Below are 27,938 nucleotides of genomic sequence, written 5' to 3'. Positions count from 1 at the left end.
CGCTGATGGAGTGGCCACATTCAGTGACCCAGGCCTGAAGACACCTGAATGCAACATTCTGAGATCTATTATAATTGTTTGATGTATTTACAATCATGCCATAAACCGTTCTCATAATGGCTGACAAGCGCACCAAAATAAGGCCATCCAGTCATCTTGCGAGGCTGAACAAGGCTGTCATTCAAAATAAAGGTGGATAGCGCGAATTCAGGTCAAAACAAAAAGTCAATTTCTATACTTTTCTTAACTTTCCTTCTATAAACGCATTTCATGCGCTTTTATTTCTTCATTGTAAACTAATAACTGGTTGACCTCGTTTTCGTGCACTTGTCAGCCATTATGAGAACGGTGTATTAGAGGCTGCAAAACCTCCTTCTATCATTCATTTGTAATAAGAAAGGCTGGCCGTACAAAGATCTTTTCGTTCCCTTCAATTCCCTACTAGCAGTCTCCATTGTTAGCAATTGTTGGGAGAGAAAATTGAAAGCAAAAATTTCTCTGCTAACTAAATTTTGTTAACACGACCACCCCCCCCCCCCCCCCCCCCCATACACACCCTTGAAGAAAAAGAGAATGCGTACATACTTTACTGCCTTGCGTACACGTCTTTTTTCGTTGGACTACAGCTTTTATTATCATAGTTTGTTTGTTTATTTGAAGCAGGCTAACCCCCCGCCCTCTCTCTCTTGCATGCCTGTGACTTAACTTTGTCCACTGAACATTGCGTGACATCACGTGTGACGTGACCAACATTTACGCGCGCATTTTTCTACAGATTGGGCAGAAAGAAGGAAGGTTTACGGGGCTTAATAAAGCTCTTCCATTGACTATTTAACATGGAAATGACCCAAAGAACCAGACAAGGTAAAGATGAGTCTAGAGTTGAGGTTAGTTGTTTTGATTACTTATATCAAAATGAATTTCTCGGGATTTCTAAATGACTTAACTCGCCACTGTCAATCAATATTATTGTTTTGTCATGCTCTTTGATCAAACTTGACTATATTTTGCATCATTGTCGTCCATATTTTGAAAGCTCAAGAGGTAGAAAGCTATTTCTTTTATCACAAGGTCTTACGTCAATATAAAATTAGGGTAAACTTTTGTAATAATCTTACACACAAACCGATCATCTCTTATAATTATTCAGTCAGCGGTCATCCTTCAGAATATCACCATTAGTTACAGCGAAATTCCTCGTATATTGCGATCCTTGGTTCTTCGAGCTTCTGTTGGGTTCGTTTTATTTTTTCGTGTTTACTAATCCACGACCACAGCATGGCAAGTAGGTTATCTATAGCTTGCTTTTTAATACAGTAATTGAGATAAGAGAAACAGTCGTTTTAAAAGTTTATTTAGCATGCAAATGAATGAATAGTTTGACTTAGTTTGATTTTCTTTGTAGTTTTATTTAAACATCTGTAATGTGGATCATAGAAAGAAATCTTTGTTCCTTCACTCAGACAGACCAACCGACAGACCGACCGACAGACAGACAGACAGACAGACAGACAGACAGACAGCAAAGCTATCAAATAAGTGGGCAGGGATATCCTGAATTTCAGTTGCCTCTTCCTTCCTTTCTTTTGGTTTGAAAAGGAGTCACATGAAGCTTCTAAAACTCAAATATCTACCTGCGAGCTAATTCATGAATAATATCATGATTAATAAGCATGGTTTTTATGCCAAGAATTAGGTCTAGCTCTGTGGTGCAACATCCTCTATCAAATTGCACTAAATTGGTAATTCTGTAAGACCTGAAATGAGAAAAGAATAAACATCAAGAGAAAGATAAAATATTAGTTGGGTAGGGGTGGGTGGGGGGATGAAGTAAAAGGTGAAAAACTGATAAAAACTGAGCTTTTCAAAATGTAAACTATAACTGTTGATCAGCTTCATTCTATCACGTACCCACTGCCTGCACTTTATTTGAATATTCGTTGTTTTGTGTCTACCTGCTGGGTTCAATTTAAACTAAATAGAATTGAACGAATTGAGTTTGGAAAATGAACCACTAAATGAAGTCACGTGAGTTATCTCTCGTTATTAATATACATATATACATACGCATCTGACACTCCCATAATGTTTCAAACCATGTCCTCATGCAGTACTCAGTACAGGTCTCGCATATTCCTACATATATATAGGGATGGCAAATGAGCAATGGCTCGAAGAAATTGAGGCTGTTTTCAAAGACGTGAGGACGAGAATTTGGCGTCGGTTCAAATAAAAATGAGTAAGAATGCATGGTACATTTAGATTCGCACGCACGAGGACGTGCCGTTCAATTCAAACAAAACAAATGGTACAGATTCACGTAACGTAGTGTGAATGACTTTATTTCATATGAATAAAAATAACTTAAAATCTTCTAGAATCCTGAAACGATTCTGGGCTGTTTTTTAAGCCAGGGCAACGGCTAATTCACAAATCGAATTGAAATAATTTGACTTGTTAGGATTTACCTGACGAAGGGAGGAAAATTGGAGAACCCTGAGAAAAACCCTCGAATGTGATTAACAGCAAAATCTAAAATGTTTCGTTGGAAACTGAGTACATAAGGAGAGGATAAAAATCTTAACCTCATGGCTAGAAGTAGGTCGTTATATCACAGTGTGAAGAAAAGAGTGATGGATTTTAGGGCGGATTATCAAATCTGTCGACCCATTTCGCTTCCATCCAAACCACAGTCACTAACACAAAAACCCACAAACATAGTTAATAAAAGAACGACAGTCATTACTCAACCCAATCCATTCATTCTTTTTCACTCATCCCTACCTGTGGTGTCATTAAAATTGTCTATCTAAAATCATAAACCGTTGATCTAAGAAAATTGTAATAATGTTTTTGATGGGTTAGAGAAGACTCTTGCGCAAACGTTATGAATGGGTGGTAATATTCCGGCCATATCTGGCAGACGTAACCTCAAAGCCTCATTATCTAGTCCGGACGGCTTTGGTTTGAACAAAATGTGAATAAAAACTGCGGTCAAATTCGTTTGCCTTTTTCGGTTACGCTTACTTTTAGTACACCACATGCCTTGCTGGGATTACGCTTAGAGAATCCATGGTTTACGATGATTATTATCGATAACTGATGTCATTTACTTAACTCATTAATTCTTTTTACCTGCGAACAAATTAACCAACTTCCTAAATTGTAATTTTTCTTTAATTTATAATCCATTTACTCATCGCCTAAGCTTTTGAAATAGATTCCTGATTAGTGCGAAACAAAATGAATTTAGATAAAGAGCTTTTAATGAGAATATTACAAGTAGTAATTAGAAAAATGAGTGAAGTTTGAAGATTTTCCGAGCGAAACCAGAGAATCAGATAAGAATAGTCTCAGGTCACGTGACAATATAATTTGGTAGCTTTGTCAGTAAGAATTTTTAGTGTTTAGCACCGGCTTACTTAGGAGAATTAAATATCGGGTATTTCTTTTGGAATTTAAAGGTTGTTGAATAAGAAGTCCAGCTGACGAGAACAGAAATGGTGCTACCTGCTTTGCGGGTAGATAGGCGGTTTATAGAACTGTACCACGTGGTTAGTTGGTGCCTCGTCAATCCATGTGAAAACTAACACGTACATCTCCCAAAATAACCAACTCAAACAAAAAAAAGAAAATTTAAGCCCTATTGTTGAGTCATTAGAAAATGTCTTTTAACTTGGCTCATTAGGAAATCTTTATTAACAAACTACAGTTTTAATGAATTTTCCTTTTGATATAATGAATTCAAATAGTGTTTCTCGTATTATTGCCGATCAAACATTTGCCTTTCCTCAAATGATATATACGCTGGGTCGTCAACGTCTAAGGTCATTTATCTCAATTGTTTAATGGACCCATGAATCGAGGAATTAAACTCTACATTTTTTCCAAAAAAAAAAAAAAAAAAAAAAAAAAAGAAAATACTATGAATATTGATGTTAGAACACGGAAGTATCATTAAAATGTATGGCTCTTAAACTTTAATATTTTCCTTGTTTCTGTTATTTTTTTAATATTTTAGTTGGAATAACTTTTCTCGACAACAAATTAATATTAGAAGCGAAATATTTTTCCCCCTTTGTTTTCGTTTTAATATTTTAATTTACTATTTCAATAAACTCGGACGGTCTCGCACAGGTAGTTTTCAGGTACATGCACCATCAATTTTTTCTTGACCGTTTTTACGCACAACTATTTTGAAATATGATCATGAAATTATTTATGTTTTTTAGTAAATGAGAATGGATAGCTTCGAAGACGTGTTTTCCAGCATTTCTGAAAAAGAACGCCTGAAAAACTCGTTTGATGTGTGAGATTTGGCTGGCTCGCCGTAGAATTAGGATTTTTTTTAAATTTAAGATTCCATTTCCAATTTTTTTTTAGGGTTGGTCTACTTTTTGTTTGAATAGTATATAATATAATCCAACTCATTAAAATAATCTAACGGTAGTCATAGAATATGGACTGCAAACATTCAATTAAAGAAGTATATATATTTTGAGTGACTGATAAGTAATTATTACGAAAACTAGACTGTGGTGCCCTCCTGAACGTGTCGTAATTAATCACGTAGGACTGAAAACCCATGAGGAAATTGAAGGACCCGCCAGGCAAAGAAACCTTCAGTGAGTGATAACAAGAAAATTCACTCATGGATCTAGTAATGGTCATCCATCATCCTCCACTGACGTATTCATTATATCATTGATGTTAGCTTACTCATATGAAGTGGTTGATCACTGTAGAATAAAATGCCATAGTTATGATTCGTAGGGAAAGACTTGTATATATATATATACAGTCGTATCGTCTAGGATTATCATAGTGGTTCATTTGCTGGTATAAACGAGTGGAATAGACTTGATTACTTATTTGCATCGTTTTTTTATACTTCATGACTACTGTTAGTTGGTCAAGTAGTCTTACATCTAATTTCAACTTTGATTAAAATGAAATGAAATGAGAAATAATAATGAAAAAAGGGAAGATAAAATAACGATTGTGTTCATAGGTCTGTTGGTTAATTTGTTCCTTGTTATCAGTGCTTTGTTTTATCCCCATACATCTTAAATATCTAGAGTTTAAACTGTCTCTGAACTCGAGTTGAGCTATATTTCAGTATTTTAAATTTCAGTCTTTGAAATATGAAATTCTAATCCATCTAAAAACGTATTTTCGCCCCTAGGAGTCTGTGTTTATTCATTTTTTATTATCATTACAGACAGACATGGGGTACTCTTCACCATCACAAGACTCATTTATGTCATTTATTTTTAAGCCGTTCATCATCATGTTCTGTAGATACGACAGTTTTTTACTGGCTTTCAAAAATGCTTGACCAAGCAGACAAACAATTACGGACGCTTGTGTACATATTGAAAACAGTGACAAGATATCCACGCGTAGCTTAGTAATTGATATTTTCTTTTCCAGTAGTAAGACCAATTAAGTATTGCTGGGGGGATATTCCTTCTTCACGACATGATTATTCTAAAGACTACAATAGAAATGAAGAGAACCTCGCACTAGTTTGTGTATTGGTTTACGACAACAACAAACCGCCGTGTGTATAGCTAGTCGTCCTTATAAAGATGAGCCAACATTGCGGTACGGTTTGAACACTTTAAGTCGAGAGTCCCGCGGGTTACCGCCAAAATCTCCCTCATCGTCAAAGAACAACGAAAAGAAATTCAAAACGCATTCGTTTTTCAATAACTGCCATATTAGAATTCCTATCACATCTCTCCATGTTTTTTCAACTTTGATTGGATGATGTTCGAGAAGAGTTTTCATTCCTAACCTCATTCCATCTCAGAACTGTTTTATTTTTATCTTCTTGTTTCTATTTTTACTTTCCTTTTTTCAGTTGGACTTATAATTGTGGGCTTACCCATTCTCCAGATTACATGACGTTATATATCGATAACAAAAACTCTCCGTAACATCCAATTCAATCTAAATTTACCTATAAATACATAAATAATAGAAGACTGATACGTTCGGCTTTTCCGCATTTTGGTATTTTGACCAAATTTAATATTCTTTTACTTGATCAATTTGAAAGGCGATCTAAACGATTTTAAATGGTTCAGCACTTGTTAGGTTTCAATCTATAAACATTTGTCGCCATTTTGTTCAGTGGTCTGTGAATGAATATGAAGCGATAAACAACTACTTTCTTCATCAAAGCCACGGAAGAAACGTTCTGTAAACCAATGTCTGTCAAAATCATAGTCAATAATAAATTATTTTCGTCTTATCTTAGAATATTAACTAAGGGAAAAGAGCAGAAAAATAATGCTGCTTGCTGATCGATATTAACTTTGGATAATTGAAATGTGCTCTGCTTGCTAAGCAGAAGATGACTTGGGAATTACAAATTATTGTGTTTGTGAGAGAGAAACCTTTAACGAGCAAATGTCTCACTGAAATTTCGACAAATGTAACTGGGAATTCCTTTACTTTACTACAGATTGTCAATAAATTCACTAGTTAAGTCCAATGCTAGATTCTCTCTTTTTTGTCATTATTTCTTCTCATTATGAAGTCAATGTTCCACTACACTTTTGATCACAAACAAAACTTTGAATTTCCATACTAATTTACTTGGAGACTTGCACACACCAGCCTGCGTATAATTGCGGCACCTGCCAAGCCTTACCCAACCATAGAACAACCCGCGTTTGCTTGTCAATCACCTGACAAAATTGACTAACATCGCCGCCAACTCCATCCAAATCTTAGATTTTAACAACTTCGAGTTTCCAGTACATGACAGGTTTATTTCTCTATCAGATTCCTTAAGGAAATAAAGAGTATTGATCGAAAGGTTTTAATTGTTTGGTCTAATTCCTAGAAAGTCAATAGGTCCTCCGGAAACGAGTTGACTGAGACGTATTGTTATACAAACCTCCCTTGCCTAAGGCCAGAAAAATATAATCTTATCGGTATACGAACACCCATATTAAAAAATCCTTGGAGGATTTTACATATTTGAAAACTTATTGAACTCACTCGGAGCCGATTTTTTTTTGCAAGGAAAGCCGCGAAAAGTCGTAATTTGACAAGACACCTAGATAGTTAAATACTATTTTTCATTAAATGTTATTTCTTAATCCTTATCGGCCTCTTATCGATTAAAGTTTTAACTGAAAGCGGACACGCCGTTCGAAACAGTGTCACGAATTTTCCATCCATAAACTCGATTCAAAATCAGTCTTCAATGTACGTGTCTAAATCTTCACTATAATATATTAAGATATTTGACCATACCTCTTATAATCGTCCTCAAACATCCTTTTTCTTTAATAATTAGATTTCGTTTTCTCCAAATAGAGTCCGTAACTTGTGGAGTAGAGAAACGTAATGGCCGATGTGGAAGCCGCGCGCTCAGAATGCGACTATCAATAGACAATGTTTTCTCTGCCCGTACGGAAGATCGTTTTGTAGCGATTCAGCCGGCCTTTGTGCGCCTTATCTTTAGATTGTGTTGGTTTTGCTAACAGCGACAGTAAAGGCATGCATACATGAATATCACGAAGCACCCAAACTGCTCAGTTATGTACGGGCACATGTACACAAGAGTCTTGGCCGTCTATTTTTAATGGAATACTTGATCAACATTTTACATATTAAAACGACAACCATCCATTCAAACTGGGATTCGGGTTTACTACTTTTCTTAGATCGTAACTTGAAATTACGCTTGTACAAACAAGAATGGGAAGTTTTGAGCGGATCTTTTTTGGTTTTTGGCAGCGATAACTCGCGGGTATTTTCCTGGCGTCACCACATAGGTTCATGAGTTTTATCACACGGTTCCTGTGGCTTTAGGTTAGTTTGATTTTACTGTTTGTATTTTATTCTTTTTATACTCTGTTTGGTTTTTTAATTCTGCCTTAAGATATGACCGGTTGTAGAGAATAATTATCATAACCTCGCGAAATACTAAGACACATACACGAACAAGGTTTGCTGCTGAACGGCGAATAAACTCCAAATCTCAAAGTCCTTTTTAATTAGAAAAAATACGTGATTTTTTCTCTTGGGAATCTGATCGAAACAACCCATAATGGGGAAATCTTCTATCGGTCGAAATAAAATCTAATGTCGGCCAAACAAACGGCAGCTGCTCTAGCATCTGCTTAACACATAACCATTTAGTACTGCTTCTTCTGGAACAAGATTTCTCATTGCTTTGCACGAAAAGTGCTTCATTCTGTTATATAAATCCTATATTTAATCAAAATCCCATTTTATATGAAACACATCAATCTGCTTTACAGTTTAAAAAGGTTCCAATTCACTCCGTGTTCGGTAAAAGTAAGTTTGTGGAATGAAAAATTATCGGAATTATCTCAAATCGTTATTGAAAAGAAAAAAATTGGATCTTTTAGATAATCTTCGTCTCTGTGTTTGACGAAGCGTAAAACGTGGCATGTTGGACCGGTACTTGTCAATGGAGCGCGTATAAAATCAATCTCCTCTTGAAATTAATTTATTGGAGCTCTTTTTGAAAAGCCTGTTGGAAATAAGACACATTTTCTTATTACCTTAGCATTATAATGATTCTGATTATGAAAGAATTTTTTTCATAGACGAGAGGATCTCAGGCCGCATCGTCAACCAGTCTGTAACAGTGAATGAGAGCCAAGCACTATATTACTATGATATTTCGGATGTGAATCTGATGTGGATTATTTTAGGGCAGTCTCCCTCAAGGCTAACGGAAATATATCGTATCTTGACAACAGACAGCATTTCGATCTTTTCGGGTACATTCTGTTTTTGTCTAATTAGAGTGTTTTTAGTCTTATTCGCATGGGCTGGAATAGTGAGCCAGCGGGTGGGTCGTAAAGTGTAAGCTGTCACACCGCTCATCGCTTTACATCGCCTCGCTATTTGGCATAAAGATACGCCGCCTCGTGCGAACTTAGCATAAAAACACAAAAACAACGCTATCTCGGCAAAATGAGAATTCCCCATCGAAATCTAAATCCAGACCACTAGAGCACGGTTGAAATGTGCTTACAATAAAAACGACGACTTGGTCTTGTCAATTCCAAGGTGGTTTTTGGTTCGCTTTGCGTGATATTTTGCCTTCATTAGTTTTGCAAAGTTTATTTTGGCATATTAGTTGTCATCCAATAGTATGCGATAATCGTTGTCATTATCTATAACCATACCGAGCTCATTAAGACCAGCACTACCTCATTCATCAGGCTAATTCTCTTAACTCTCAAAGCTTTCTATCAATAGACCAATCAGGCAGCGCCGAGAAAACGCTGCAAGTACACGTACGAGTAGTCAGGAATGTAATAACGAAATTATGCCAGAATTGGAATTAAAGAAAGCAGCTTTTTCCTATTGGTTTAGGAACTTGACGATGAGGAGTGTAAGTGCGTTAATGAATCCTAATAAAGCCATTTATTGTTCCGATTTGCTGGTCGACAAAATGTTACACTTTACAAGACTCGTTTACGCTTGACTAGAGTTTGGCTACTGGCGCAAATTTAGTAACACATGGATCGCTCACACGAAAAAAAAAAAAAAAAAAAAAAAAAGAAGAAGAAGAAGAGGAAGTAACGAACTATGAAGTAGAAAATGGACAACTCTAACGGCAGTCGTTGTCGTTGTTATCTCTTTGATTCTCTTTCTCAGATATTTGTCGTATGACTTAGTTTGTCCTTTACCCATCAAAACCTTGTCGCAAGTGCGGGCCTTGCCTCGTTGTCATGTAAAAGCGGACAGGTCCAGCTGTCGTTCTGCGCATGTGTAGAATGAATTTTTTAAATTGCGCATGCGCAGCCGGTTGGGAACAGGTGCACGTCAAGTGCAAATGTTGTTAACACAATGATAATGATTGTCCCTTTCTTTACGAGCACTTTGACTGCATTTAAAGACGTCTTCACGTCATGGTAGTAGTCTTCAGTACGAACTGAGTCAGCTCCAACATGAATCGCGACAGCTTGCTCAACAAGAATCTTAGCCCTCCTCTCTCGCGGATATCCATCTCCAATGGTACATCTCTTTCCAATTCTTATATCAGCAATTCTGGTGGAGGACAGTTCAGGGAACCAAGTTGGATACCTTCAATTCGTGGATCCAACGGCTCGGTATATATATATTCTTTCTTTATTATTTACCTTTATTTAATTTTTGCCGTTTTTCCCTCGAGTATGTCAAGAGTTTCTTGAAGAATTCGCCCGCTATCTTAATGGAATAAGAAAAGTATCTTAGATAGTGTTTTCGCATGGTATTTATTTATCTTTTTCTTCTTTTTTTCTTCTCATAGTTGTCGTTCCCTTCAAGATCTACAAACCTGGTGCGTGTTACAAATAAAATCAATAAATACTCATAGATTTTCATTTCCGTTTGCAAACATGCTTCTGACTAAATATGCTTCTTTTTTCTACTTGTTTAGATTCCACCTAGTGTTTTCGATGCTTTTGATGATTCGCATTTACTGTCAGCACCGCAGCCCGATGCTTCGCCGAAGTACTTGTCTAAACAATCGAAGCAAAGTTACTCCATTCCTGGGCTACACACTTCTCACGCACCGGACACATACGATGCACATGATATTTTGGACCAGATATCGGCTTCACTGCAACCCTCGTGTTCTGTCAGTGATTCTTTTGATAAATCCTTCGAAACGCCATCGCCCATCAGCCTTTCTGCAGGACATTTTCACTCTGCTCTCGTTCCCGCTAATGATGACATGAACCCCAGAGAGTTGGAATGGTTTGCCGAACGATTCAAGCAGAGAAGAATTAAGCTCGGGGTGACACAAGCCGATGTAGGCACAGCTCTTGCACACTTGAAAATACCTGGAGTTGGCTCTCTGAGCCAGTCAACAATCTGCAGATTCGAGTCTCTTACTCTAAGTCATAATAACATGATGGCCTTAAAGCCCGTTCTGACAGCCTGGCTAGAGGAAGCGGAAAAAGCTTACAAAACCAAACAGATGAACAGTGCGTTTCTACCGAATTCCGACAAGAAAAGAAAGCGTACCTCGATCGGAGCAGCAGAAAAACGCTCTCTGGAAGCTTACTTTGCTATGAACCCGCGCCCTTCGAGTGACAAGATTTCTTCGATAGCAGAGAAACTAGACCTATCAAAAAACGTAGTTAGAGTTTGGTTTTGTAACCAACGACAAAAGAAAAAGCGAATGAAGTTTTCTGTCCATTGATAAGCCCGAGAATTCAAGAACTTTGGAAAGAATATTACTTCGGATATGAACAAGATTGAAAGACAGTAACGGCTATACAAGTCACATTTGACTCAAAATTTTAATTATATACTTACTCTCCTGGACAAAAACGGGAATTATTGGCATGGAGTTGTCAATTTGCATTTTGAATTTATAAACCAAGACTTGAACTTGGTTCCAGAACGTTTTAGTGAGATAAAAATAAGTTGAAAAAGAGTGAACGAATTCAACCTGTGAGAGCCATACAACTCGACACAAGGCTGGTTTATTACTTGTATTGAAATTGTTTTGAATAGCAAGCTTGAGGCGCATAAACATTGTTCATGGAATGGAATGGACATTAGCTTCAACAAGAGTGCTGGGGAATTCCGTAACATCAATCATTTCCGTTTCATCTTGAAGAGAAAAGAAAAGTTTTTCTGTTCTACATCGATAAGAGACTCTTATAATCTTGTTTTTCTTGTTATCGGGGAACTCAAGGTTATCAAAGAAACTAACTTAGAAAAAACTACTGCGGTCCCACACCTGCCATTCTATAAAGAAAATCCAATTCGGTGTGTGTCAATGAGTTAGAATTATAACATAGCTATATGTAAATTTGACCAGGTCTTTTACAATGAGATCTGTTATTTTAAACAATATTGAAGTTTTAAATTGATGGCGCAGAAAAAAAAAGAAAATTATTCTCCCGATTAACAGTGGACGATAATGAATATCGTTCAACTAATATTGGGAAATACGAAGCAAGTATATGCCGTTTGGCTCGTCAGTGTACGACAATTCACTACTAGCGAAGGAAGCGCACGAATATCTTGCTAGAGATCATTGGGAATTCATAGTATGGAGTTTCAACGAATTGACGGCACTGAATTGAGCCGATAATAATACTAAATATATATTTTGGAATTTTGTATCTCTAAGGAATGTTTTATGAGTCTGCGTCTATTGGTGTAAAATACATATATATACATATAACTTTAATTATAAAGCACCAAATTTCGGCCTACTTTTCGTTCATTGTTTTTTTTTTTTCAAAACTCAAATTGAAATTCATCACCCGGGCCTGAATTCATTTGGCCCGTTGTTAATTGTAGTAAAGGATTTTTGTCTCTTTTGAAAAGTTTGTAATGAATTATGCCTAAACAGGCCTCTAAGTTTTAATAAAGCTAAGAGAACATTTAGTCTTCTGCTTGGTATTTGTTTCGTAGATGCATAGACTTGGCTTTTTTAAAGGGATAGATAGATCCACCAGCTTCATGGTGGTCGGTCCACAAGTACAAGATTCTTGTTGTATACATTTTACCGCCTGGCTGACCATGGTTTTCAAGTACTGGTGCACGCGCTTTTGTTTGTCTCTCTCTCACTCACTCACTCAATTCATTTTTCCATTTATTGAAAAATGCTGCCTAATTTTAACGCTAAAATAAACAGTTATTTCTCGTGTAAAAACATTCCGACGAAAGAGTCATAAAAAACGCAAACACAAACAGGAATTTATATAGAAAGTGTACGACTTGTAAACATACGTGATATTTTGTAAGTTTCGTAAGTTCGAAGGGGAATTTCTTTCAAAAAAGCAAGGAAAAAATAGACTTTTCGACGCCTAGCACACTTGTTCCAACTGTGATTCATGTATTCGAAGTTTTCTGTTTTCTATTCTTATTTCCTGTCCTTGTAGAAGACGTTCAACGAACAGGGTAGTAATCATCTCTTGCTTCGCAGGTGTGAACAAACCACCCGCTAACATTCATTTCTCATAACATGGTTGTGACTGTCTTACTTCGTTTTCAATAAAGAAGCTCTTGCCTCCGTACTTATGATGTAAATCATCGGAAAGGAAGAAAGACGGACGAGGCAAAAAATAAACATAGTTGATAATAATTAAATACGATGAAGTTATTTAGACAGAAAGTGAATACAAACGAGTCGTATAGTTTGCTTTTCCATAAATATGTCTCTTCATTCGATAACCTAAATTTGCTCAAATCACAATATAATGATATTTATGACTAGTGTTTGTTCGCTAAGTTTTCTGCCATCATGTAAAGTCATGAAGCAGCATTTTGAACTAGAACGTTGTAAGTGAAGGTATTTGTCCAAGCACCGCATCTATAGAACTTGGTGTTGCTTGCTAGATGTCACACGTGTTTTGAACGGAACTCAGACCGTTCGCTTGTAAACGCTAATTATAAGTTTATTTTTTGAATCTAACTACTTTAAACCCTTGACTAGTAAAACTGAGATATTTCCGGTGTGTTTTCTAACTAGGGTGTTTTGATAGAGCGGCCTACCTTTCACTACACCCAAGTTCAATGAGGATACGCGACAAGTAAGCGTTGCTTCGCAGCAGATGTTAACATCATAAAAATGAAAAAATAAAAAAAATAAGAAAACACGTTCACAACCGAAAACAAGTCATAAATGAAAAATCTAAAGAAAATGGTCTAAAATCTAGCCTAATTTTGTAGTCCTATTCGATTGTGGAAAGGTTTTCCCAAGAAAAAACCAACGAGGGAGACAGGTAGCCATGTATAAGCTACTTTACACCACTATTCAGAGAAAAACACTTGACTAAGATCCCATAGAAACCGAGGTTTGAAGCTCCTGGACCCACGAAGAGTAGAGCCATTCAATGAATAGGGGATAGTAGGCGGTATTTTAGAATCTCTCAAAAAAATGAATTGCAGTCTCCACATTTTTTCAAGCAGATGTTAGACGTATGCTTTACTGTGAATATACTTAGATTTTGTCAGTAAAAAGTGAATGTGTGTATATGTAGAACGTGGACTGGATTAGTGTTCGGCGAAGAATCTTTACGACTAGGTAGAAAAGTGCATGATAAAGCCTTTTAAATCTAGTGCTCAAAACAAATGGAAAATTAAACTCTGTGCTAAAGTTCTACACAAAGTGTCACATATATGGCTAGTTAGTATTAAAAATCTGTCAATGAAAATTATATATTTATTTTGTCTATTAAAATTTGACAGCTCTTACTCCAGAAAACTATAGTTTTACATGAATCATTCGAGACGGGGAAGCAACAGTGTTGTAATTGACTCGAATCACTCAGTCCTGTCGTACATCATGTGCTATCAACTAGAATCGTGGATAATAGTTTGGTGATATTATATATATTTTTTAATTTCCAAAAGACATCGATTTTGGATGAATATAGGTTAGATAACAAAGGTTACTGGTGTTGGAGTTAAGTTTTATGTTACTAGTAACTACATACTCGTAATGTTAGCATTCTACAAATGGCAGATTTTAGATTCCAATTCAAGCAGGACGATTTACGCAACACAACTTTGTATCGAGATAAAATCTTTCCAAACAAAAAACGAATAATCAAGCAGAGATAATTTAGAAAAATGTTTGAGCTTTTAAGATCGGGTTCCATATTTAGGGGGATAATACAAAAGGTTTGAGGTTTGGGGAAAATTTTGAAACATTTTTAGTTTGTGCTACGACTGTTCGACATTACAGTCAATTATCAGAAATGTGCCGATCAAAAATTACGCAAAAAGTGAAATTCAATTTCCCAACATTAAGAAAGAGTCTAAGCCTATAGCTTTATACTAGGTCGTCTTCTTTCTTCTTGATTTAGTCGTTGAATAATTCTCTTGGACTGACTATATCTCGGCATTTCCCCATCTATCCTACCAACAACGCAAACTCGACAATGTGCAACAGTTTATTCCGTTTACTAAAGAGGAAATTCCAAGACGTTTATAAAAATGTCAGCGTTATGTACTAAGGAATAACTTCATAATATTACAGTCAATTTTATGACAACAAAACATAAAACACCTGCTCTAAAATAATAAGAAAACTAAGAAGTTCAATCGATTCTGGAAAATAGACGCCACAGTTTTTATTCCATTTCTTAGTGAAAATACTGAACCGTATTTCTTTAGGCATAAGCACTTAGTTTGTAGTAAAAATGCCTTGGTTTCTGAGACTCGAATTCTTATTTTTGACAAAGATAATAATATATCTGTTGAATGATGGTATAATGTGTTTGAGTAATATAAATGGACGGAGCAGGTTTGACTGAAATATATTGATGTAGTCAAAGTTCAAACACGGTCTTCCCTGTATTCGTCGATCTAAACCTACGTACTGTCCATATGAAAGAGGATACGCAGTTAAAATTAGCGCCAAATGTTAATATTTTATAGAAACTTTTTAAAAGAACATATATTTTAATTATGTAATACACTGCTTGCAAAAGAAATATCACTAATGCCAGCAGATTACGTAGACTGACTGAAGCTAGTTCAACAGTATTACAAGACCGTTGGTCCGCGAATACTCTCGCTACCAATGAACTACAAGTGAAAGACGATTTCAAAGTTTGGAATCTAAAAATATTTTTCAGGTGCTGCGATAATTGAAAAGGCGGTAACAGTTCTTTACTATTGTGAACTACCAACGTCTGAGCAGAAAAGCAAATTGAATCAATGGCTTCGTTTTGAAATATTCATGGCGATAGTAAAATTATAATTCGCATGTAGGAATAACTTCAAGATATGATGGTATTTTGTACCCTACATGGGACGCGGAAAAAAATCTAGAAAATATATACATCATGCAGTGAATTAATTCTACTTTACTAGAGTATATTTGCCAACCAATTCTTAATAAATTTTCTGTGTCATTTTGGAAATCTTGGGCTTATTGAGTAATCTATTATTGTCCATGGCAAGGGGCGCTTAAAGAAATCGTGGTTTTGTGGTTTAATTCAAACTTCCGAGGTTTAAGCAGGTGCCAAAATAGTTCTCTCTGAAATTTGCTTGTTTATGTCAGGGTTTGACAGATTTGGTCAAGTCTTAGGAATAAGCGATCACAGGGAAAGATCACATTAAAAAAAATATTTCACTAATATTTGCGATACTTGTGTTTGTAAAGCTTCAATTACCATCACAATCCTTTAGGACAGTGGTGTGAGTGTGTGTGTGTTGTCAAGCTAGGCGTTAGCTTAACTGAATATTTTGGGCAATTCGCCAGTAGCTCGAACTCATTATAAAAATCCTTTATTTTCATTCATTCAGTGAGTCTAGCCTGTTTTAATAGGCTTTGTTTGATGGGTTTGATAAATTCTGGCCCAAAACGAAGATAGCTGTGGTTGTTGTTGTATGTCTCGAGGGAATTGGCCGGCAACACTTTTGATTGATGTGTTGGTCACATGACTGCAGATAAACGGTTGTGTTCAATTTTCCCTTTAGTTTGAAGGATTTACCCCCATAACGATAAATCATATTATCATATATATGAGAACTTTATTTAGTTTTTGCTTATATTAAGCTAGGCCAACACATTTTATCAGCTTGTGAAACTCATTCCCAGCAAAATTAAAAAAGTAATGTTGTCCAAACAGACTAGCTCTTCAATTCTCATGTGTATTAAGTTATATCTTGTATAATTCTTGTTAGGCGAATTCACGTTAAAGCTTGTTGGAATGATCATCGTTCAAAACCTGGTTGACGATTGATACTGTAAAGAAGTACAAACAGCAATACTACAACCATCTGTACTTGAACAACTTCACGCAAACTAACTACCCACTTCAAAATAAACAGCAAATATGGAAATTCAGATTATTGAAAACCTGGTTCATTAGGTAACCCTTTTTACTCCCTTCGGTACCAAGCGAACCATAAAAATACTCTTCCCAATCTCACCAGAACATCAATCTCTAGTTTTATCTCAGTATGGAATTCAGTTTAATCACGTGATACATTCTTAGAATATCAAGCCGTATTGCCAAACACAAGCCACAGTTGGACATTTAGATGATATATATTTGTAGATAATTCGGTTTGCGTTCGTTTTAAGAAATGATTGAACTCTTACCAAAAAGAATTATATTCTGCGAATCTTAATAATATATTTTTTCGATTAAATTAAATCGAGTCAGGGAAATTCCTTTGCTTGATATTCCCTTGTTTTGTGAAACTGACTGAGATAATGGAGTGAAATCAGGTTGGAGCGCGACAGCTGACCGTGTGACTGTGTGTGTGATATCAATCGATGACCGGCCCTCACAGATAGCTAGAATCTCAATATTATGTATCGAGTCTTGTGTGTTTCTCTCATCTACATATCAATTGTGTTCAGGACTGAAAAACGGAGATTGCGCAGTCTAGAATACTACTTATTCATGGGTTATCTTCAAGAATCTGGAGACATTCTGGACCCTGCCTTATTGCGCAACCACGTGAGATTTCAGATCTGAGACCCTCGATTGGCCACCCTTTAAAAAAAAGCCTTTTATTTTTTACTACAAAACGTCAGTCCTGGAGACGACAGGTAGGTATTTAGATACGGTATTTGTATTCAAGAAAGGCTTTTGATTCATTGTGGTTTTCTTAACAGGTAGTGACTTAGATATTTACTGAGCACTTTGCCTATTTACTGCCACCAAATCCAGGCACACACTGCGGACTCTCTATCACCTAATTCAATTTCATTCTATTTTGATACTGTCGCTCATATACCACCTGTGTGCAGCTAAACTTTCACACACATACCATATTTTAAACCTGCTTCTAAAAACGAGATCATGGTTTTCACAGGCCCCAAACTTTCCCATCTGTCAGTCGCTTAATTGAACGATTTGGAAGTTAATTATGAAATAAACTATTCCAATAATTATCTAGGCTTGTTTTTCAAACATGAATTTTTTGTTAAAAGCTTCGATAGTTGTCGTATGGTCTTATTTTCATTTTTATTGAACTTCCCTATGCTATTATGTGAGATCAAGCTAAAAATTTTCAAAAACGTAGTAAAATCGATGAAAGAATTTCGATATTTTTTATTGGAGCCACGTGTTTTCTCCAGCACATGCGCACAAACTAGCCAATGTTCATTGAGTAAAAATGGTCGTGCGTTAGTAAGTAAGAATAAGTCAATCTCATAAGCAACATCTTATTTTTAGGTTCAAAAGAATTTGTTTTGTTTTTATTTCTGTTGCAGATTCAGATATATAGATCAAAATACTCTTAATTCAATGTTTACAACAGCAGTGCCGTATTTGCATATCACAGTTTTGATATGATTATTTAAGAACTTCAGTTTATTTGGATAGAGATATATCAATACACTTTCACTCGTCACTTTTGGGTTCATATTGATTACTTGGTTGTGTAAACATTTTGAAGTGCTTCTCTTATTTGATCGACTTGACTCTCTCCTGACATGTCCAAGTCAAAAGCCTTAGTGAGGCAGCATTGACATATTACTTGAGAAAGGTTTGGCATATATGTGTCTAAATCCATCAATACATAATTGTGATACTCGCATATTAGTCAAAGTATTTAGCAAATAGCCCTGAGAACTCCACACTTCTATTGAATTCGTGTTGAAACTTGGAAAGAAAAAGTATGAAAGCACTATTATTAGTCTAGTAATTATCCCAAGCACCTGTTTGGTTTTGATCTATTACTTGATGGCGAGAACAGGGTGATTTTCTCTAAACGAAGTCTAATTTTAATTAAACAGGTTACCCATACAACACTGCTAATTATTCATCTCCGAGGGAGGTCCATATTGGAGATGTTCCAACACCAATGTCAGAAAAAGAAATCTTACGTCTTCAGTCGACAGTCATTTACTGACTCATCTTTTTACAAACATAATTCTACTTATTGATTATAAAAAGTATTGTATTTTTGTCCAATACTGCAAACTTTAATACTCGGCACAGTTTTTCTAATTCCCCCCTGTCAATATGCAGTCGGGGGTATCAACCTAATGCGATCATTTAAATTTAGCCAAAGGGTATTTCAGAACATGCAAGCACATCTATACTTGTCATTGTGTTGGCAGAACCCTGGCTTTTAAGCACACACGTAAGGGTTGTTTTTCATATGAATGTTGACAATAGCCGTGTTATGTAAGCTGGATTCTCTAAAGGTGTAAATATAAATTGTTAATATCTATAATATTATTATTGACTTTGTTGAGTATACGCCGAAGGCAACACCAAGCACCCCGATGTGCGTACTATACTCTGCTTGCACAAGAAGTGGGTTTGAAAAATTTTGCACCGTCAAACATTTTACAAAATATTTCATTATAAATAACAAAAACAAAATAGTAAAAGCAAAAGTATTTTGCCAATATTATTTTTTCTTAGGAGAGTGCAAACAGTGTATGTCACAAATGTAATAACCGATTAAGACAGCTTGAAGCTTTAAGTGCTGTGAACAATACTAACTGCTATGTTTGTTTTTATTACATCGTGAGATTCTTCCATCAAGCAGTGTTCATATTTTGTTTTGGTGTCTACTAGTTTTTGTCTTGTTAATGTGGGATGAAGTGATCAAAGGCTTTCCGCTCCTTTTTCTTCTCATTTGTTTGTGTTGCTATTTCTGTTACAGAAATTAATCCCGACATTCTTTCGTACCAAAGGGTATTTTTATTGTTACTGTCGTTATCTAGTCTACAGTACTCACAATTATTCAATACTTATTCAACTAACAAAAATACATTTGTTTTTATATATTTTTCTCAAGCCTATTCTTTTAAATGTGCTTTTTAGGAGAATATCCAAGAGTACTATTGAGCTGATTCGAACACGAAGGTAAGGGTCATCTATGACTTCACTTATCTTAATATATTTTTACCGTAAGGCTTTAAACGTTAAGTGAATGGCATTGCATATACAACAGAGGTTCTATTGTCAGTGTATCTCGTGGGTTTTTTTCTTGCGTATTTTGAATTAGTAAAGTATGGGAACGTAACACGACTAAGAGACAGGAAAAAACCATAGCAATTGTGTTACACCTCTAAGCATGGCATGAACACCAGGTGCTTCGAGCAATTTAAGAAATAAGCAAAGTGATGAATACTTTGGTGATGAAAAAGCTCTTACAAAGTAGCTTAGTGATAGGAAGAATCTTGTCTCGCCTGGCCATTGCGCACTCATTGATTTAAACCGGATTTGACTTTTGTTTGTCTGTTGGTCTTAACAAACTCAATGCATTTTTGCATACGTCAGTTTATAGAGATATAGCGTTCGATGATTCATCTTGGACGCAAAGTCCAACATTTTCGGCTGAGAGAGAAAGAAAGAATTAAGAAAGAAAGAAAAAGAAAGACAGAACGGAAGAAAAAGAAAAGACAGAACGGAAGAAAAAGAAAGACAGAACGGCGGTTTCTATTGCTGACAAGCAAATCTGTTCTCTAAAGTTCAAAAAGCGCCAGTCTGGTACCAATTTTTATGATGTAAAAACTGCGCAAAGCCAACCAGTAACCTAAATCAGGTGGTCTACTACATTGACATTGACTTTCTTACACTTCTAGAGAAAAACTCGATTATCTATATAATGTAGTGCTAAGAAAGAAGACGGCGGGAGAGGTTGTTTAATTGCGCAAGTGAAGCGGACTTAACCAAAAGCCAGATAACTTGAAGAATGTCTTGAAGAGGACAAATGTACATGATACTAACACTACTGCTTGATCTGTCCTGCTATGGCTGAGATAACGGATCAACTAGTAATCAAACTTAGCCGGCATTCTACAAATGATAATTTAAGAATGACTGTTCTTTTAGATAATGGGATACATCCACAGTTATGGCGCACTCATTCTCTTCTTGCGTTTGATGGGAGCATTCACAACGAAACCAACAAACAAGGTAATTGTAAGACAATCCTTTTACATTCCTTTTTAGAAGTTGCTGTGTTTTTTGTTCGATAAGCAGTGTGCCATTTTAAGGGGTTTTCTATTTACTTTCATTCATTTAGTTCTCAAGTTATACTTATAGTGCGCTCATACTCCGGCATATATATTTATGGCTCAGACCTTTTCTTGCTCGTACATCACAATAACTCGCCTTGATCTGCTCTTCCAATACTCAACTGAGATATTCGAAAGTCATGTATGTCTCACTGCATTATTCTATGGCTCGGTCCATTTACCCTTTTGTCCTCTTTATATTGTTACAATATTCCATCATTCCCTCCCACTGTTCCTCTCTTTCATTCAGTACTCCATTCAGATACACAGGTTATTTATATAACAATCTTTGATTCAGTCTCTTTTCTCTTTTCCTCTTTATATTCTTACAATAATTTATCATTTCCTCCCACTGTTACTCTCTTTCATTCAGTACTCCATTCAGATACACAGGCTATTTATATAACAATCTTTGATTCAGTCTCTTTTCTCTTGTCCTCTTTATATTCTTACAATATTCCATCATTCCCTCCCACTATTCCTCTCTTTCATTCAGTACTCCACTCAGTTTGACATGTTCATATATCGGACCATTCCTGCTTTCATTGTTCAGTCCCTGTATATCCGGTCAAAAACCACCAAAAGCTCATTAAATGAATCCTCCTACTTATTGGGCTGTAGAATTTAAACACAAAACAAGCGAAATTGCTGATCGCGAATCTCATTAGTTAGATATGCTGGATAATGCTTGGCATGCCAGATGAAGGGATTCAAAGTTTACACAACCATTATACTGTGGTATATGAGATCTTTAATATCATTATATAGCTTCCATTTCCTACTCAAAAATACCCACAAAATTTCCCATTTTTTCATTCAATATTTTTATATATATTTTAAACGACACACTTCATATAGACTTTAAACTTGGTCTGAATGGAGATTATTTATTTCCCAAATGGCGGTAGGTAAAAGGAACGACCTACCACGGTGTTCACTAACTATCTAAATTGACTATCGAGTGCTTGCCCTATCACGTGATCATTGTGGGAAAAAGTACGCACGAAAGGTTTCTTATAAAAACCTTCCTATACCACAGGTATCTCGACGAAGTGTTTATCAAACATTCGGAGTAGTTAGTTCTACAAATAACTTAGGAGTAAACAGTGTCTTTATAGCCAACGAATTTCTTTCTTAAGTCTTATTCCAAAAATAGTAAAGATTTCTTATGTGAATGTATAAAAATAGGAATTGGTCTTCCTGTGGTCTCCATAGGGGTCTATTTGAACGTTCTAGTTCATTATTATTATTTACAATACTGGGTCAAAGTTATTAGGTCTTGACGTAATATACCAACTGCTGCTTTAATCAGGAGTCGACTCGTAATTTCGATGCATCTGTAGTTCAGATAAGACAGCTGGGTGCAGGAGAACACGAGGGAGTCTGATTGGCTGAGGTTGAATGGAACAGCTAATTTTACCAGACATATTATTGTGGTTTTGTGCCGAAATCACGGGAGATGTTAGGAAAATACGTCGAAGAAAAACACTCAAGGAGAAAATAAAAAAAAGAAACCACTGACCGACCATACGCAAGCTGAACGCGAGTTGATCCGGGATTAAAGTATACAGAAATTTCTCTGTTATCTTTTTTCCGACCTTTTAGCTTATGTGAGAAAGTAGATGAAAACTAAATATCGAAACCACCCCACCCCTCCCTAGCGAAAACCTAGGTCGCTTCAGTTACGGCGCATGCGTACTCCTTCGACATATCGTTGATACTTTAAAAATTATGTTAGGAAAAAAAAAGAAAAAAGACTGCTTACAAAGTTAAAGGATTAGCATGCGTTCTACCAGCACTAATCGTACACTGTAATTTTCCGCCGTAAAATGGAATTTTTCAGTCAGCGGTCAAACATCTGAGTATGCGCAACTTTAACAACTAACGCGTAGCTAATGGCACATTTGAAAAAAGATATTAGTGGTGCGCACGTGTTATTGTGCGCGCCCTAACTAGCTGAATAGCAGAAGGCAGTCGTAGTTTTAAGTTACTGGTTAGGAGAAACCTAAGATGACATGAACGTAAAACTATTCTAACCTACGATCCGATGGGAAATAGATATAAAATCAGACGCGCGTGCGCGGTTCAAAAAATGACGGTAAAATGTAAATACCGTTGTACAGTCGAATATTCGACTCAACTCGTACTATTCGAGTAATCAAACGTCAAGCTTGACATGCATGATATGCGGCACATGTAAGATGTATCAAAGAAAAGGTGGATACTGGCTCGATCTTAGTGTCTCGTTGAATTGTATCAATCTGAAACCACAAAGTAATGAAAAAAATCCTAAGACCACCATGTGCAAACACTTAGTTATTTCATAAACGTCCGGCTGTCTTGAGAGTATGTAGAGATTGACAAACTAGACCAGGGAGAAGTATTTCAAATGAGATTGTCATGGTTTTATATCGACTTCAGTTTCAGAACATATAATATTTGGGGGGAAAATATGAACCATTGCCAGTACCAATATTCCGAGAATTTAAATATATATATATGCATAACTTTAATTCTTCTTATTCAAAGTGGTTAACTCGAGAATACTTAAGCTCTTCCACTTATTCTTCCTCGTGTCACGAAACTAGTTTTTCACTAGTTATTCCTGAATTGTAGTCTTTGTATCCGCTTTCTAATGGTTTCCTCGTTTCGAATGCTAATGATTCCTCATTCCAAGAGTATATCAGTCCGACGGGTGTGATGTGCTTGCGAATGAAACTTGTGGTACGTAGGTCCCGACACATTGTGACAATTTGCACGCGTATCTCTCTCTCTTTCTTTCTTTCTTTTCACTAGATAAAGCACGAGAGGAAGTATTCACTAATTCCCTGACATCAGATTTAAAACTTTGATTTTTAATTTTTTAATCAGTTTTTCTTTGAACTGACGAATATGGGTACAGTCTATTCCTAAGTAAATTTTAATTTCTTTCTTTTCTTTTATTCGTTGTTCAATGAATCAAGCGCACAAAATATCATTCTAATGAACTATATCTATAATATCACTAGTATTATATTCAATATAATTTGTAAGTTCATACAGATATACAGTTCATTTTAAGCCTATACCTAGCTGTGCATTGCTCATTCAAATTCTTTTCCACAAAAGCTCAATCACAAGAGGCAGACAAGGCTTTTGAATTTGATGAAAAGAAGCATTCTGAATTAAAAAAGTCGACAGCACGCAGCGAGTAATCAAATTGACTTATGCAGACATCTTGATTCCTAACCATCCATTCACATATGGTATAAATCTACTTAACTCCATACAACTAACCAATGATCTTCACTTGGACATCTGGTCCACAGACAAGGATATTAAGGGGAATTTATTCCACGTTCCGCGACTGTTAACCGAAATAAAAGACTATCACGCCCATCAATATCTGAAACTTTAACTAATTCATAATTACGGAATTGAAAAAATCGCTTTACAATGATATATGTTGCATTTCATTAATGCTTTCGTAAGGTATGATAGAGGGAAAAAGAGAAAGAGATGAATGGAAGAAATGAAAAAAAAAATAGTGAAAGGAAAATGAAAGATTAAAAATAAATAAAAATGGCCGATAAGAAAAAAAGAAGGAAAATATAAAGACGATATGGTGTAATTAAATTCAAAAAAGGTCTTCATCAAGAAGAAAAAACCTCCACATGAAATGCCAATCCATTGTGGGTATTTGTGTGTGCAGTTTTTGGCGCGTGCGAGATTCCGCGTATGTCTACTTAGATAGATATTGATTAAAACATGGCTAGCCCGCAACAAGTACACAACAAGGGCCACAAATAACTGACAGAGATATCATTACAAACAAGTAATACATTATAAAGTAACAAACTAACCACCTCAACGAATACAGAATGATTACTAAAATATCAAAACAAGAAAGAAGTCATGAATCCAGACTTTAGCTCATCAATCATATCCAAAGCCGCCGCCCAGCTATTGTTACACTGTCATTCCGATGAAATGTAATTTCCCAACAGTAAAAGTGAAGGATTTTGAGGGATAAGAAATTCAGTTTCAAGATGTTAATATTTGCCGGCATATCACAGTCGTAAAAGTAATAAAGTCAAACAAATAGGCAGATTTTTTTGTAACACTTCTTCGCACGTTATACTCACAGGTAAAGCTCAAAAATACGTACAACTAAACTGATAGTTTAAAATAGGGCGTTTAACCGAGGTGAACACTAAAAAATAAGAAATCTCAATGGAAACTAACTAACAAGAGAATTCGTGAATCAGTATCCCTTAGAAAGCAGTACCTCAATATAGCTATGTAGATCTCATTTATAATTATACGCTGCTTTACTGATATGTTCAGTAACTAGTTGATCAAGTCAAGGCAAAACTCCTGGGATCTACTTCTTGTTATGGTTGTTTATAGTTACATTTAGTTTGTTTATCTAGTAATTTTTCAGTCGTTTTCGAGATGTTTTTGTCGGTTTTACTCTGTTACAAAAACGGAAAATTAACCACGGTGCGTAATAGATTATCATAGAAAGTTAATCGTAAATGATGGATAGAATGAAAGTTATACTTAGCTAATATCTAAGTATTTGTTCGGCTTATCGTCAACGCCAATAGCTCGAAAGAAGCTCCTTCGACGCGTTCAATCTTTTAAATTTTTGATAACTTTCAGAACCGTTTTTGCATGTTTAATCAAATTGTAGAAAAACCTTAGATTTTCGTTTAGTCGCGTCTGTTAGTACTAAATACATCTCTTTACTCACGCCAGTACTGTGCTGGACCAGCTAAACCTTGTTACTACCTTTGGACAAGCTACTCTATGGGAAGCCCTTCAAATGTAATCTATAAATTCGCGAAAAGAATTAAAACAACGACCGCGACTATTCAAGACGCTAATCATTAAGCATTCACGAGCCGAGAATAGCAAAGTTTTCTTACTTACAATGCTTTAAGAATCTTTTGACTACTTTATTATCATTTCACGTAAGGTAACATTGAAAAATCCCTCTATACCTCCCGGCGATGAAGAGTTCAAAAGCTCAATTCGTAAAAGTTTATCGCAGGTCTTAATTGGTACGATCCCACGAGCTTACATGTAAGCCCAAGCAGTTTGCGCCCATACAAGTGAAACCTAGTTATTACAATATTAGTGACTAAACTTAACTAAAACAAGCCTTTGCACTAACCTCTTGCAGTAAATGACGTTAACATCCCCGAGGGATCCCAAATATACCATATAATGAGCGTAACACAGCTCCAAAAGACTCTCTTAGTGAATCTTTCTTCCAGCTTACTTAGAACATGATTGAAGACATCCATCAAACAACATGTATCTGTACATAGCCCATTCCCCAAATCACGTTGTAATATCCATTGTCAGCAACGCAGAAAATTCCAATAATCCATTGTCGAATCCTTACGAGTTGCTCTATAACCATTCTCATTCCGGGACAGAGTAAGAGAACATAAGGTTTGTTAGAGCGAGATTCACATCTCAGCCCTAAGAAAGTGGTTGTTGAGCGATTTGTGCATATTGGTTTTTTTGTGATCCCGTAAAAAGTATAAAAAATTAACGTGGCCTGTCTCGTATTTGTCAGACAAACACACCTGTATTAATTTTAAATGAAACTAGAATCTTGAAAGAAACCAAGTTTTGTAGGGAAAGATACCAGTTAACCACCTTGTTCTTTTGAAGGTCGTGATTTGGAAGTTTAGCTTTTTGATAGGAAAAAAAAGCGAATTTGTATAAACTTTTACACCATTTCATTCATTCTTGATCTCTCATACGCAGCATGGTGCGTAATTGTAAGCCCAAAGAGCAATTTTTGAAATCATTTGTTTGTAATAAATGATTCAAAGCCACCTGTCATTACGAACTTTCTGCATAAATTTAACGTAAACGAGGTTTGCTCGGGACATCCTCAAACGTAAAAACGTCGTTAGGAATTCTTTTAATCGGTATACAAACTGTCGTACCCTTAGTTCAGAACTGTGCTATTAGGTTTACAGATGATGGTCTTATGCGTGTATTTCACTAGTTTTGGCCACAATGTGTTATTACTCATCAAATAATAATGAAAAAACGTAATTTGTGACATCCCTCTTTCGTGTTGTGAAGAACCAAACATGTCTTTCTACCAATAGCATTCAACTGCACTGGATTATTTGTTTACTTCAAATGACCGTAAATGTTGGACTGTAGCTGATCTTTTTTGTGGTATAGAGGCGTTATATTTGGGTTTCTTTCGGGAGTCGTAATACTTTTTTCTATATATTTCTTTTTTTTTTCCAATCTTTTTTTAGCATTAAATCGGAAGCCGTTGGAGTAGTGTAATATATACGACACAATACAACGCCATCAGCATCTATCTGGTTTCGGGCATTTAAGATGTTAAGACCTCCGCTAAGACTATAGTCTATCTAATACCAGCTCTCGTTCGCCTCCAAATCGAAAATCTGCCAAATTTGTAAAGTGGGGTTTGCCGCGCATAATTTTCTAGCATTAAACAAAATTAAATGGTTTAGTTAGTAACCGTGAAAGCTGGCTTTAGACAATCTGTAATTATCCTCGAGCCCACAAGTTAAATGCAATTATGTCTTGCTGGCCGAAATGACATTCAAATCCACCAACACACTATTTTAAAACCAATTCATATTCATTTTTTAAGCATTTAGTATTGAGCGCTGGGTTTTTGGAGATTGAGTTGAGTGAAAAGATAAAAACACTCTCCTGAAAACCATTTGCGCATTTTGCTAATCAGCTTCGAGTCTTGATCGCGCGCGATTAAATTCCCGCTTCAGTTTTTTTAGCTAAACGAGCTTTTTTCAAAGATAGATTAAAGAATTACTGATTACTAAGTCAGTGATCTGAATACTATACTTTTTAGAACCGAGATCGAAGCATCAATCTAAATACAATGTATCGAATAAAAACGTGTATTCGAAACACGCCGACTATCTATATGTATATATAACGCATACAAATTCAAATTACTCGCAGCTGTATACAA

The 27,938-nt window shown here is 35.9% G+C and overlaps 1 protein-coding gene and 1 long non-coding RNA gene across 3 annotated transcripts; one reads left to right on the top strand and one right to left on the bottom strand.

Annotated features, from left to right (window-relative positions):
- Nucleotides 1-1,337: 1,337 nt before the first annotated feature.
- Nucleotides 1,338-26,688, bottom strand: LOC116287500 (uncharacterized). Of its 2 annotated transcripts, none has more exons than XR_004196082.2 (2): nt 26,115-26,688; nt 1,338-1,757 (listed from the first exon to the last, which is right to left on the bottom strand). It is a non-coding gene; the product is annotated as an uncharacterized LOC116287500 (long non-coding RNA). The 2 variants fall into 2 exon arrangements; XR_004196081.2 differs by lacking the exon at nt 26,115-26,688 and adding an exon at nt 7,273-7,599.
- On the top strand, nt 9,096-12,393 carry LOC116287497 (POU domain, class 4, transcription factor 3). Its single transcript, XM_031694182.2, has 3 exons — nt 9,096-10,115; nt 10,295-10,324; nt 10,424-12,393. Exons 1-3 carry the CDS (start codon nt 9,954-9,956, stop codon nt 11,189-11,191), a joined length of 960 nt encoding a protein of 319 aa, XP_031550042.1. The 5' UTR covers nt 9,096-9,953; the 3' UTR covers nt 11,192-12,393.
- Nucleotides 26,689-27,938: the final 1,250 nt, after the last annotated feature.

The sequence above is a fragment of the Actinia tenebrosa genome, unplaced genomic scaffold (genome assembly GCF_029948245.1).
Source record: "Actinia tenebrosa isolate PJP-AT-01 unplaced genomic scaffold, QUT_ActTen_1.0 PGA_scaffold6__47_contigs__length_16458017, whole genome shotgun sequence".
NCBI classification, from domain to species: domain Eukaryota; kingdom Metazoa; phylum Cnidaria; class Anthozoa; order Actiniaria; family Actiniidae; genus Actinia; species Actinia tenebrosa.
The sequence above is the reverse complement of the archived record's forward strand: the minus strand, read 5'-3'. Positions and strand labels throughout refer to the sequence as shown.